The 15,372-nt window shown below is 41.5% G+C and overlaps 1 protein-coding gene across 2 annotated transcripts in view; it reads left to right on the top strand.

The window, feature by feature from the left end:
* Positions 1-15,372, top strand: part of STK39 (serine/threonine kinase 39) — a 339,349-nt gene that overhangs the window by 177,119 nt on the left and 146,858 nt on the right. The window contains exon 15 of one of the 2 annotated variants that reach the window (XM_069733078.1): positions 8,199-9,039. The exons of the other annotated variant lie outside the window; for it this stretch is intronic. Coding sequence (XP_069589179.1) covers positions 8,199-8,244 — 46 coding nt within the window. The 3' untranslated portion in view covers positions 8,245-9,039. Of the gene's footprint in view, positions 1-8,198; positions 9,040-15,372 lie in introns of those variants that run through there. 2 annotated transcript variants of the gene reach the window in all.

Here is a 15,372-nt window from a genome sequence, read left to right as displayed (position 1 = left end):
GGCTTGTCTGCGTGAGAAGATGTGCTTCCTGGCTTGTGAGACGGAAAGATGTTATTGTGGAGACACGAGGGCCAGTGGGTGCTCTTGTCCTCTGGCCTGACTGTCCAGAAAGACCACATGGACCAATGGTCATCCCACTGATCGCCCGTACTGGTTTCCCATGGGTAGAATACTACTCAGACAACACAGGGCGAGTCAGTGACATATACTACAGTCCCAGTCCAAGTACAAAAGATGGTGCAAATGACAAAGTCTCACCCTTCCGCTGGCTCGCTGGGAGTTAGAACATCTTTGACTTCAAGGCTTCCTGGGCCAAATACCCCAACGTGTGGCACCCCGCTTTTGTCGGGCACCACAGAGAAGAGTTAGTTGACTTTATAATGCCTACTAGTGCTGCTTCTTTATCTATCTATCTATTTATCTCTCTATTATCTATCTATTATCGATCCATCTATTATCTATCTATCACCTATCTATTATCTATTTATCTATCTATCATCTATCTATTTCTCTATTATCTATCTATTATCTATCTATCTTATCTATCTATCTGTCATCTATATATTATCTATTATCTATCTATCTATTATCTATCTATTATCTATCTATCTATTATCTATCTATCTATTATCTATCTATCTATCTATCTATCTCTCTATTATCTATCTGAGTCGCCCTGCGGGCAAGGGGTACTCGGTACCGGGTCCTACTGCTTCACAGGGGGATGTCACGGTGGCTGCGACCCGGTCCGTGGCCCAGGGTGCCCATGTAAAAGGGGGAAAGGTCTTTAAAGGGATAGAGATTATGTTCGTGATGCCACCTGTGGTATTCGGTCAGGGTGACCGATGCTGCTTTAAGGGGTCCTCTGGGGTGATGTTATGACCGCTAGATGGTATACCTTCCCACAGGTAAAGTATGTTCCCAGGGCTTCCCAGTGTGTAGATGGTGATTAGTGAGTGGCGCAAAGAAGAACGAGGACACAAGGTTGCAGTATGTTTAGCAGAGTCCGGCCGGTTTGGAGGCAAGTCCAGAGTTCCCTTGTCCAGGTGGAAATCAGTAGCCTTCCCTTGCGCTGCAGTGGTGTAGTCCCTTACTACCTATGGCTTCACATGAGGGTCTCACAGATGTGGTGTTTCGCTCTCTCTGTCCCCCATATAGGATAGGACAAAACCCGTAAGACTGGTGATTGAGCCTGTTTATAGGGACTCTTAGATAACCTGGCTCTGTAGGTGTCACCGTGCCTCCTGGGTGTAGGTGCGGACAGGTAACCTGCAATTAGCTGTCCTGCCGGTCTCTGAAATAAGGCGTAGAGGTCCTTACTCCCTTGGTGTTCCGGCTACCGGGTTTCTGCGCCTCAGAAGGAGGCAGCCTGAGCGGGACTGGTCCCCTTCTGGTATCCTCTCCTTTGCTTCGACTCCCTTCACGCTCGCTGCAATGCAATTCTGCCTTTCAATGTCTCTTTCTAGGAGCTGCAGCTCTGAGGGCATGCACAGCTCCGTGGACCCTCTGTCCTCCTCAGACTACTGTCTGGAACTTTCTTCTACAGAACTCCTATCTGGAGCTCTGTCAGGAACTAACTCTCCCTACAGACTACCAATTATATATATGGGGAGTGACCTAATAAATAGGAGCAGAAGCTCCCCCTGGTGAATGTGTTGCATGTTTGTGATACCTGGATGCAGTTATCCTTTCTTGCCCAAAGTAGCATCACTCTCTCCAAGGGGAAAGCAACACCACTGTCATGACCAGGACCCTGGGGCGCCACATATCTATCATCTATCCATCTATTATCTATCTATTATATATATACTGTATCTATCATCCATATATCTATCTATTATCTATCTCTCTATTATCTCTCTATCGATCACATCCTATACATAATCTAGGACGTGTGTGTGTGTGTATATATATATATATATATATATATACATATATACACACATATATATATATATATAGATATATATATATATATCTATATATATATAGATATATATATATATCTATATATATATATATATATATATATATATATATATATATATATATATATATATATACTGTATTTGGATTTTGGTGTTGGACAATCTCTTTAATGCCCTGAAACGAGCTGTCAGGTGATAGATAAATCCATACCCTCCGTGATAAAATACCATGAACTAATTCTGTAGGAATAATAAGGTAAACGTTTGAGCAAAAGAGCAAAAAAGCAGCAAGTAAACTTAAGTCGACTCCAGGACATCGTAATTGGCATCGATCACGTCAGCTCATTTTAAAGGAAAAAACCTGTAATTGTACCATCATATTCAATTGAATCTCTCTTTGACAGATTTGTTTATTTGCTTTGAAACTATAAAGAGAATTTCAATTTAGCATTCTATCTAAAAGAATATAAATCAGTGTGTACCCCACAGAAAAAGTAATTGTTTTCATTCTTGTGTTGCATTTGGTTGCGATAATACTTAGCGAGGGAAAGACATTTAGCACTCTGTGCCTAGCGGAGAACCAGCAGTCAACCACCGGGACCTCGGAACATTTCTAGCATCCTCATGGACACTTCTTCATTCTGCCCTTGAAAATGCCAAAATAGAAAAACAAGGATAATTCCAAGGAGCAAGTAACATAGCAAAATACATTATGAAAGGCCGAGTATCATGGCCATGAAGTCTTGAAGAGGCCATTTATAAAATAGCCATCTATGTACACATTCTAACTATCTTCAGCGTTACAGGGAGTCTGTCCGCCCAAACCGATAGGGAAAACTGAGTACATGGCCTTGTAGGGAATATAAAAATGGCATAGTTTAATTGCTGCCTCTGTCTTGCAGAAACCAAAGCTTAATCAAACATGCAAATTAGGCTACTTGGTGCACCCATGGTGTGACAAAGAGGCTCAGTGTTCTATTCCGTCCACTGGATTTGCATTTCCCCGCCTCCCTCACTGGTGATTGACAGGACTGGCCTGTATTTCTCTGCAGACAGTGCTCACGCCAAGTAAGCCAGCACTGTCAATCACCAGTAAGGGTGGCATTGACATGCATTAGGAGTAGATGGAATGGTGCACCAAGCCTCTTGGTCACACCAAGAGTGCACCAAGCACCCTGATTAGCATATTTCATTAATCAGTTTCTGCAGAACAGAGTCAGCGAGTAGAACCCCCAAAGGTGCAATTTTTACAAGGGCTATAAAATATTGGAGTTTTTTTTCTTGGAAAAATGGGCATTATGGTGGCTCAGTGGTTAGCACGGCTGATTTGCAGCACTGGAGTCCTGGGTACAAATCCCACCAAGGACAACATCTGCAAGGAGTTTGTATGTTCTCCCTGTGTTTGCATCGGTTTCTCCGGTTTCCTCCCACAGTCCAAAGACATACTGATGTAGATAGTGACCCCCAATGTGGAATATGATGGCGTTATATAAACAAACTATAATAAGTTAGAATACAATATTCCTATACCCCACCTTGAATGCTATGGAAAACCTACGGTATATTTAATACTATAATAGGGCTCATGACTTGGGACATATGAACATTACACAGATAGCCATTGATTTCAGTGTGTAATGTTTTATTTTCCCTGTGGGGGCGCTGCAGGGAAACAAAACTGTGAGCAGAAGAACAGTTTTCGTAAATGATCGCTTTAGGAAAAAGATTTCTACGGTTGACCACCCTTGTAGGAAGTGGGAAGAATCTCCACAACTACTGAGTTGGGAAATCTAACACCATAACTGTTAAAGGGGTTGTCTCATGAGCCCAACCTCGGACCATATGCCCTGTAAGTATATGTTGGCATATGAGTTCCTCTGATCACGACCATAGTAGCCACCACATAGAACCATTCATGTATTATGATGACCCTTCACTTTGCAATTATCTTAATTTTTTTGGCCGCCAAAGTGGCTCCACTCTGAAATGAGTTGTCTCATCATGTGTAAGAGAAGATGATGATGAGTGATTAGGTTTAATTTATGTACTAAAAATATTACAGATTACAGCTCTTCTCATTCCGAAGGACAATGTCCACATGGTGGACACACATGCTCAGGCACTTTCCCACCACTAAGGACTTTTCATAGTAATCCTCTGTATACTCTATATCAAACAAGAGAAATGGCTTTCTACCCTGCTTGTCGGGAAAGAAACATATTATCTTAAGTAGCATAGCAGTATAACTCAGGAGGGGACTATATTATCAGCTGCCAGAAGGGGAAGGAGACCAATTCTGTCAAAACGCAATTGCACAGGCTAGCAGCAGCACCAAGGGATACATATTAAAGCAACAAATTTTGAAAAGGATATATAAAACAAAAAAGGGGTGGAAACAAGCCTCACCGTGTAATGCATAAATGGTTGCTCCTGACTAGTGGATCCAAGTCGGTTGACCACTGGAAAAATTCGCAAGGAGGAAAATAAGATCCATATGGCTGTATGAATAAAAATGTTCTAGTCTTTATTTCTCATAATGAAAACAAAAAATTGTACAGAACATTTTTGTAAAAAATTGCACGTTTCTGTCCATAGCCCTTAGTCATGGAACATTCTATGGATTCTGCCAGGTAAGAGTTGCTACTCCCTCTCCTGTCTAGCGGTCACAGAACACTCTTCTGGCCGAGGAAATGGTATAAGTGATTAAATTTGCACCAGCTCTAATTTTTATGCTAAAAACACTGAAAATAATTTTAGTAACTCAAAAAGAAAATGCAAAAAGTGTATCAAATTAATTTGAAAAAAATTGGCTCCATTTTTTTTTTTTTGCACAGCCTAATACAGAACTGTGGAGCGTTTTGCTTAGTTAATCTTCCCAAGCCTGGTTGGTCCTTGGTTAGTTATTCTATATAGAACTTTCTTTTGACCTTCAGAGTTTTCTGGTGTCTTTTATCAATGTCTAATTGTGGCCTGCAATTCTGAAGCCGCCACTGTACCAGATTACCATATAGATGAAGTCATTGACTGCAGGATTCCCATGCAGTAAACACTTAACAATCAATAAAGACCATCCAGTGTAGAATATTATAGGGAAATTAATTATGTCATCAGTTTATGTCACTCATCGCTAATAAGAAACTGGTCTCCAGGGATGAAAGTTTTTATGATCCACTCTGCAGACGCTTGCCAGTAATGAAATATATGTATGGCAGGAGACACTTTTCCAGTGTTACCTTACTGTCCTTACTGGCTTTTAGAATGCTCCATAAATGACAATGTAATAAGCCGTGATTCAGGGTAAATGAGGGGTGACTATAAATTCCCGACAGACATTGTCACCAGTTCCACCTAGGCAGAGCAAGAGCAAACTTTTTATCAAATTACTCAGCACAATAGGGACAAGTAAATACATGTCATACCAATGTACAGATATGTCCACCATTACTGGCATTGGGTTAAAATGGCTATCCAGCCTTAAAGGGAGCTTATCAGCAGGATTGAGCTCAGTAAACTACAGACAGTGTCAAGTTGGCGCCATTATACTGATTAAAATGATACCTTGCTTGATGAAATCTGTCTTGTGGTTCTTGTTTAATCTTTATTTTCAATTTTGAGTTAATGATCTGCTCGTGCTCTGGGGCGGACTGTGGGCGGGGCTTTATGTGGTGCTCTGCTTAGCTATGCATCTGTATAATTTTGCTTAGCTATGCATCTGTATAATTTTGGTCCATCAACATGAGTCCGGCGGTGGCACCTGCGCAGTAGCATCCATCGTTATCATTTTAATCAGTATAACGGCGCCAACCTGACACTGTCTGTAGTTTACTGAGCACAATCCTGCTGACAGGTTCCTTTTAAGCTACAAGTCTACACTCACTCTATGTGACTGCAGACGTGTAAATCCATCCCGGGGCGGCAGGGGTTGCATATATTTAAGTTTACTAAATTTTCCGTCTTATGTGCCCTTGTCTTGCTCATATTTAGGAAACTTTAACTTTTTATTATTGCAGTATATGGGGGCCTCAACAATTAACATACGGTATCTATTGTCTCATGTATTGTATCATTGATTTTTCTGTATGGGTCCCTGCAGTATTGTCCAGCAGCCATACATGTTTTCTGTATTTTTGTTGTTGTTTTTAATTATTCTAATAAAAATACAGTTTTCTAGGCCTTTTATACCCTCCAGGTTTTATCTTACCCTTTTGTTTTTTTTATATAGGTTCCCTTTAATGTACGGTTGTTTTAGTTTTAGTCCAGTTACTACTACATTGTGCTGTTTATCTTGATCAACCGTAAAAAAAAAGAGTGAAAAGTAATCTGTTCCAAAGCAATAATAAAATGTATTCTGGGAAACCGTAATCAGTGGTAAAACTCCTGACAGTATTTAGTATTCAGAGCGGATAGTGACGTGGCGGACTGATGGCACGCTCACAAGATTATTATTTTATCACCTCTCCACTCTACTTGTACTGCAGCATCTTCATTAAACCTGTGAATTCCAGTATTAAATCCGTCAAATCATTTATAAAAAATTGCAAAGATTAAATTGCCAGTGTGAAATTTTTTTTTTTTACTATTGAAATTGTTACTTTTTGCTTTTAGATTTTTTTTTTTTTAATAATAATTAATTGTAAAGGCGACACCAGCGTAATTATATCTGTGCTATTAATAATGGCGCTGGACTGGTTTTACACTGATAATTTTTTCCTTGCGATTCTCGTAAAATGTGACGAAAGTATATTTAGCAATTCTATTTTTGATAATGATGATAATTTTAATTACATACTCGTGTTTGGCTTGGTTTCTATGTCTATAATACAAGAAAAAATTAGGAAATGAAAAATTTGAAAACATTAAGGTTTTACTTTTTTCTGCTATATAGACAGATTTTAGAAAAGGCCGAGGTACACAAACCTCGGTATGACGACCATTGATGTCATTCTGTGTGACCCCCCAATCATCTGTCCGTTGGCCACTCTGATATCTTTTACAGTGTACATCTCATTTTCATGGAGCCTGGCCATGAGTGCGCAGTAGTTACATTCTAGGTGAAGGGTTAACTCTTAACATACTAGTCAGCTCTCTGCAGTCCATTAATTTCTATACAGCAGTGAGCTGCTCACCTTCCTCACACTCCTGCTTAGCTTCTGAAGAGATGCATTGATAAATAACCAGCTGCAGCTTTAACAGCAGGTCTCCTAAACAACTCTCAGGACCTGTGTGCTTGTTCAAGTGCCCCGTTAACTCTCTGCACAAATACAACGATAACAGTGTACACTCAGTACAAACCACAGATAGCTGAATGTGTTATAGCAGAACTTTTGCTAAGATTTATATTTCTAGTATTACTACAGTTCTGTTACTCACCAGAGCTGTCAGTCAAGAAGGAGAGTCCGCCCTGCCCGAAACCAGGAAGTGAGGAAACTGTAAGGAAATTGCACTGCTCTGAACTGCTCTAGAGACCACTTGAGAATACCCCTTTAAAGGGAACCTGTCACCTGAATTTGGCTAGACTTGCCTTGCGCAGGCATGTACTACGGAGGACATAGAATGAACTTCAATCCAATATTGCGGCCAGCATGCAGCCAGCGGGTAAGGAAAGGGTGAATCAAACACCCGAAAACTCCGCCCCTATGACCGAAAACCGGTCCCGCCAAATTCAGGTGACAGGTTCCCTTTAAGTCTGGATTTATAGAGTCACATTTGAACTGTTTGAGAACTGGCACCGTGAAATCTTGTGTGTAGAAAATGGTTATTTGATCACTGAATCATGACAATATGGGAGTTTGTTGTGTATGCCTCTGATATATGGATTTCCTAGTAAATCTTCTTATCGTTTAAGAGTATGTTCTCCTGTGGGGTCTTTTTTCACATTTTGGGTAAAATTATTTTTTGGGGGTAATATTTTTCCGTTATTGCGACCAAGAAGGGTATAAAGTCCAGTGAAAACATCATGTGTCATCATGACTTTTTTTTCGTGCTTTCGCTTAGCTCTGGCTTCTTGTAGAGCTGCTTTGTGGTTTTGTTTTTGGGCCCCGTTACGATTCGCATAAGTCACTAATTACCTTTAGAAGCCATAGGAAATAGATAGTGACCAATCCCATCAGCAGTAATGCACACTGTTCTTTTACACACTCTTTTTCTATGTGTTACCTTGTTCTATAATGAGATTCGCATTTTACATTTTATAGTGTTTTTTTTTTCTCTTGTATAAAATGAATCGTTTTCACCCTTTTCTTATCATTTCCCATTTTTTTTTTTCTACAGAAAAACTACAAGGGCATACTGGGCTGACATGTTACATGTGAACTAGTTCTTTTATGGCTCTTCTCTGCACTTTCTCCTTGTTTTTGCTTTACTTTTAGATATATTTTATACTTTTCTGTTACCTTTTTATGATGTTTTGATTTTGAAGATCACAGCATCAATGTTATACAAGCCTAGGTCAGATCTTTTTTATTTTTCTGGATTAAAAATCTCCGTATATTTTGTACCAACCTGAAACACTCAGCAGCTGAATTACCGATGATTTGCGGCTAATTGGCATACTTTATCATCTTGTTAGTCTCATTATAGTTTTTGTTACTTTGAAGTTGATCAGTGGAACATCAGAGAAGATTTTAATGAAGACCTGATGTCACGTCGGGTCACAAGATATAAATACCTCCATGTCGATTCCAATCAGCTTTCAGTCATAAACAATATCCGCCAGGCAGCAATGCTGACAAGCAGAAAATAAATCCGTTATCAAATGGTAAATGCACAGTGAATCCGACTCGCAGTCTGCAGTATCATGATGTGGGCTTGAATAACTAACATTTGCCTGAAATTGAAATGCAACAACTGTCCTTCACCAGTGATTATAAATATTCATTTAGTATTTTTTTATTGAATTTTGCATAATTATTGTTGACTAAGCAATACATAAAATTGTTTTAATTTCATTAATTAGAAATAAGTTTGTAGAAACTAAATTGTGTTTAATTGTTTTTGATATATATTTTTTTAATATCGGAGGAATAAGGCATTTTTTTATTTAATTGGGTCTGCAGGGTATGTACTTTATGGCAGGCAATTTCAATGGAAAATAAAGAGGTTATCTGCCCCTATTTAAAGGTGTTTTCTCATGACCAAAGTTGATTTTAATCAATAGATCTTTGAATAATAATAATTTCCACAATTGGTTGTGTTTTAAAAAACACCCAAGTTATTTTATGGGCCCATGAACATGTCCGCTCGTGTGACCCTAGCCTAAGAAGGAGTTATACAAGTAATGCACAACCCCATTAAGGTTAGAGTCATGCGAGCGTATATTCCGGATCAATTATGCAAATCACACTCTTATGACCGTGTGATCATAGTGTGATCCAATTCACTCAGATGAGGAGAAGATGAAGAAAAAAATCTCCCCATCTTCTCCATTCTGTCAGTTGGACATGTGCACGGTCCGAGAGCGATCCAATGTTTTATCGAATCGCACATGGACCAAAAATATGGCAACATTCACGAGCTCTAAGGACAGAAACGTTTCCTATACAGTCTGTAGAAAGAGATGTGCTACAGTCACCGGCCTCAGAAACCAAGCAGTGGCATATGATATGCCTTCCAGAGCATTATTTGTACGTGTTGTGCTTTCCTAGTCTGCTTTATCTAGACCTATAAAAAGAGAGCTGTGATTTGTCATATGTAGTATATGGCACAGCCACGTAGTATATTGCCCAGTGACGTAGTATATTGCCCAGCCACGTAGTATATTGCCCAGCTACGTAGTATATTGCCCAGTCACGTAGTATATTGCACAGCCAACGTAGTATATTGCCCAGTCATGTAGTATATTGGCCAGTCAAGTACTATATTGCCCAGTCACGTACTATATTGCCAGCCACATAGTATATTGCCCAGTCACATAGTATATTGCCCAGTCACATAGTATATTGTGCAGTCACGTAGTATATTACAGTGCCCACACAGTATATAACAGTGGCCACGTAATATCTAGCACAGCCCACATAGTATATAACACTGCCTATGTAGTATACAGCACAGAGCCACGCGGTATCTAACACAGCCCACGTAGTATACAGCAGTGTGGGCATCATATCCCTGTTAAAAAAAATAATTAAAATAAAAAATAGTTATATACTCACCCCCTGGGATCCATTGAAGCTCCGGCGATAGGCGTGCGGCTGCCGCCATCTTCCGTTCCCAGAATGCATTGCAAAATTACCCAGATGACTTACCGGTCTCGCGACGGAAGATGGCGGCAGGCGCGAGCGGCTTGGCGGACTACGGAGGGTGAATATAGCAGGTTTTTTGTTTTATAATTTTTAACATTACATTTTTCTACTATTGATGCAGCATATGAAAAATGGAAATTTGATGGAAAACTAATCCACCCATTAGCAGATCTGGATAGATTGTGACAGATCCATCAAACAAGCTAACGAATCATGATGGATCTTAACAGTCGGAGGCCTAGGTCATGAAGTCATTTGTCCACTACCTCCTTGTTTATTCCCTGCTGCAGCCACTACCAGAAGATGGAGAACCTCAGCCACTGAGCAATTTCAGCCATCGGCAACCACCTCTGACCCCAAGAACAGCTAATCAGCGGGCGTACCGGGTGTCGTACCCCAGCTGATCAGACATTGATGACCTATCCTAAAGATAGGTCATCAATGAAAAAGTAGTGCACAACCTCTTTAAGCAGTATTGTATTTGTGTGTTTGTCTTGCAAGCATTTTTGTTTCAAGCAAATTAACCTCAGATACAGTGAATTGCACCTTCAGGCAAGTCATTTTCTCCATTGAGCTGTATAATTACTGTATCTAAATGAATATATTAGCAGTACTGTGAAAATGAACAGGAATTTTCACTCAACCAAAAACGCAGTATGGAACTCGGATTTTGAAGGAGGAAGAACAAATTGTTTTCTATCCCAGAATAAATAGCAGAATGAGCACATTATATCAGATAAGCCTCCACTATATCATGTAGATTTCAGGGACATTCTAAGATTTGAAGAAAAGATATGCTATTTTTCCCCCAGAAACAGTGCCACGCTTGGTCATAGGTTATGTCTGTTGTTGCAGTACAGCTTAATTTAAGTTTGTATTGCAATAATAGGCAGAGCCAATAGACAGGAGTGGTGCTGTTTTTGTAAAAAATAAAATAAGACCCTGTTTTCTAATGTTATATGAACCTTTTAAACATTCCCTAATTTCCTTTAAAAAAAAATAATTTTAATATAAATCCTTTGTTCTGTCCTTATTTTTCTGTCCTGTATGCTATTCAGTCATTTGTTTTGGATGGTAAACCCATATCAGTATATTTCCTGTGCTCCTCAGGTTCTGTACGTTGCACTATTGACACGATGAAGCTGGACAGATACATCAGATACCTGTCGGCCTAATTTTCCCAAAACCCTGATATACAGGAATGCCCAGCTTGGCAAGGAACTCTTGTGTTTTCCATGAGAAACCGCTGCCAGGTGCTTACCTCCAAAACAATGGGCAGCACTTTGAACACATTTTATAAGTGGTCATAAACTTGTAAATAACTCATGAAAGAATAAAGTTACCTATGAACCAAGCACACCATTGTTTTTCTTGTGAAATTTTCAATAAGTTTGATGTGTTACATGACCCTCTTCCCATTTAAAAAAATAAAGTTGGATCCAAAATGTCCGACTTCAAAATGGCCGCCATGGTCACTACTCATCTTGAAAAGGTTCCTCTACTAATGTGCCACAAACAGGAAGTTGATATCACCAACCATTCCCATTTTATTTAGGTGTATCCATATAAATGGCCCACTCTGTATAATAAGTTAATTTGTGTAAAATGACCAGTTAATTCCTGCATGTAGCAGAACACTGGCCTCCCAGAATAAGTGGTACTGGTGGGCTTTTAACAGCCCCATCATATCTGGGTTGAGAATCTACTGTTGTAATTTGAGAAGGCTTTGACATATACCTAAAACTGATGTCTGTTGTGAAAGTCACAACAAAGGGTTTATGTGGTAATGGTTCTCCTTGTGCAATGCTCCTCTGATATTTTAAATGAGCAAATAGCCTCTTCAGAGAGAATCAAGACTGGAACTCAAGTGCCACTTATTGGCGGTACCAATCCTAAAAGATAATACCAATCCTTTAATGAGCCTTGACACATGATTTAAGATAAAAAACAAACAAACCTGAAACTCCATTTGCAAACACATGTTTTGAGATGTTTGCCCCTCATTAGTGCAATGCAGAAGTACTTTGCACTGATGAGGGGTAAACACCCAGAAACAAGTGTTTGCAAATGGAGTTTACAGTTTAGTTTTTTTTTTCCTAAAGGTACCTTCACACTGAGCGACGCTGCAGCGATACCGACAACGATGTTGATCGCTGCAGCGTCGCTGTTTGGTCGCTAGAGAGCTGTCACACAGACAGCTCTCCAGCGACCAACGATCCCGAGGTCCCCGGTAACCAGGGTAAACATCGGGTAACTAAGCGCAGGGCCGCGCTTAGTAACCCGATGTTTACCCTGGTTACCAGCGTAAACGTTAAAAAAACAAACACTATATACTTACCTACCGCTGTCTGTCCTCCGGCGCTCTGGTTACCAGTGAAGACATCGCTGGATCGGCGTCACACACGCCGATCCAGCGATGTCAGCGGGAGATCCAGCGACGAAATAAAGTTCTGGACTTTCATCAGCGACCAACGATCTCCCAGCAGGGGCCTGATCGTTGGTCGCTGTCACACATAACGATTTCCTTAACGATATCGTTGCTGCGTCACAAAAAGCAACAATATCGTTAACGATATCGTTATGTGTGAAGGTACCTTTAGTCTTGCATCAAGGCTTGTTAAAGGGTTGATATTGTCTTTTTTTTTTAAATTCTATTTCTAATAGCTGCCACTAGAGTTGAGCGACCTTGACCTTTTTAGAGTCGAGCCGGGTTTCGCGAAACCCGACTATCTCAAAAGTCGGGTCGAGTGAAATCGGCCGATTATGACGTAAAGTCGGGATCGACCGAAACACGAAACCCAATGCAAGTCAATGGGGCAGCATAGTCGGCAGTGAGTGGGGGCCAGGTAAACACCTAGAGTGCCCATTTTAATGTCAAAACCATCCATTCTTCTTAATGAAGCTTGTCAAGCGTAATTTACCTTATAATAATTGGAAGGCATTTGAAATTGGGGGTCATTTGGCTAAAGTTGTGGTGGGTAGGGCTGGTTCAAGTAATTAGTGGGCCCAGAAAATCTGGACCACGTCACGGCAGTGGAGCAGGGAGAGGTAAGTATTTCAACTTTGCAAGTGCTGTGAACCTGAGCAAGCAGGGGGGGCCCACTCGTTGGCATTGGCACTGGCACAGGGCCCCTCAAAGTACAGCGGTGTGTTTGCACGGCGGGGGCGCCTCCCACCGGCAGCAACACTTTTGCGTACCATGAGAGGCCCTGTGCCAGTGACGTCGCCAACTAGTATTCCTCCCCCCACCTGATGAAGGAACCTGCACTTTCATCTGCACCTTCCTGTTTGTCCCCGTGTAAGGTGGTATGGTATGCGGGAAGGGGGACCTGACTTTCAGCAGGGTCACAATCTTGCAGTGTAGCGTGCACGGGAAATGTTGCGTTATGGGTCAATGTACCAGCAGACTCATCTATCACTGGCTGGGCAATGGGCAGGATGAGGAGGAAACACAGATATAGGCCCAAAGAATAAAGTGGGCTAAATGCAGTTCAAAATTGGTAACACAGGACTAATCAGGGGGCATTGCAGTGGAGGACAACTGGAATGAGAGGCTGACACAGAGAGTAGGCCCAAATCAGTAAGTAGTCGAAATGCAGTTCAAAATTGGCAACAGTAGTAAACAGGCGGCACAGCTTTGTTCAGTGGAGGAGAACAGCAAGGAGTGGTAGACACCGATAGTAGGCCCCAACCCAACTAGTAGGCCAAATTCAGTCTAACATTAACAACTACTTAACGAGTGCCTGAAAACGGAATTTCAGGACAGGAAACCAGGAGATCAGCAAGGAGCGGCAGACACCGATAGTAGGCCCCAAACCAACCAGTACGCCAAATGCAGTTGTTCCGTTTAACCACAATTTAATGAGAGCCTGAAGATAGAAGTTCAGGAAAGGCAACCTGGAGAACACCTTGGAGTGGAACACACCATCTCTCTACACCCCATACCCAATTTGTAGGTCTAATGCAGCGTAGTTTCCAACAACTACTAAACGAGAGCATGATGATCGAAGCATTGGCGAGGAAACCTGGGGAACACCTTGGAGTGGAACACACCATCTCTCTACACCCCATACCCAATTTGTAGGCCTAATGCAGCGTAGTTTCCAACAACTACTAAACGAGAGCCGGAAGATCGAAGCTCAGGAAAGGCAACCTGGGGAACACCTTGGAGTGGAACACACCATCTCTCTACGCCCCATACCCAATTTGTAGGCCTAATGCAGCGTAGTTTCCAACAACTACTAAACGAGAGCCGGAAGATCGAAGCAATGGAGAGGAAACCTGGGGAACACCTTGGAGTGTAACACACCATCTCTCTACACCCCATACCCAATTTGTAGGCCTAATGCAGCGTAGTTTCCAACAACTACTAAACGAGAGCCGGAAGATCGAAGCTCAGGAAAGGAAACCTGGAGAACACCTTGGAGTGGAACACACCATCTCTCTACACCCCATACCCAATTTGTAGGCCTAATGCAGCGTAGTTTCCAACAACTACTAAACGAGAGCATGAAGATCGAAGCAATGGAGAGGAAACCTGGGGAACACCTTGGAGTGGAACACACCATCTCTCTACACCCCATACCCAATTTGTAGGCCTAATGCAGCGTAGTTTCCAACAACTACTAAACGAGAGCATGATGATCGAAGCATTGGCGAGGAAACCTGGGGAACACCTTGGAGTGGAACACACCATCTCTCTACAGTGGAACACACCATCTCTCTACACCCCATACCCAATTTGTAGGCCTAATGCAGCGTAGTTTCCAACAACTACTAAACGAGAGCCGGAAGATCGAAGCTCAGGAAAGGCAACCTGGGGAACACCTTGGAGTGGAACACACCATCTCTCTACACCCCATACCCAATTTGTAGGCCTAATGCAGCGTAGTTTCCAACAACTACTAAACGAGAGCCGGAAGATCGAAGCAATGGAGAGGAAACCTGGGGAACACCTTGGAGTGTAACACACCATCTCTCTACACCCCATACCCAATTTGTAGGCCTAATGCAGCGTAGTTTCCAACAACTACTAAACGAGAGCCGGAAGATCGAAGCAATGGAGAGGAAACCTGGGGAACACCTTGGAGTGTAACACACCATCTCTCTACACCCCATACCCAATTTGTAGGCCTAATGCAGCGTAGTTTCCAACAACTACTAAACGAGAGCATGAAGATCGAAGCAATGGAGAGGAAACCTGG

This window comes from Ranitomeya imitator, chromosome 7 (genome assembly GCF_032444005.1).
Source record: "Ranitomeya imitator isolate aRanImi1 chromosome 7, aRanImi1.pri, whole genome shotgun sequence".
NCBI lineage: Eukaryota > Metazoa > Chordata > Amphibia > Anura > Dendrobatidae > Ranitomeya > Ranitomeya imitator.
This window is presented reverse-complemented; position numbering and strand designations above follow the sequence as displayed.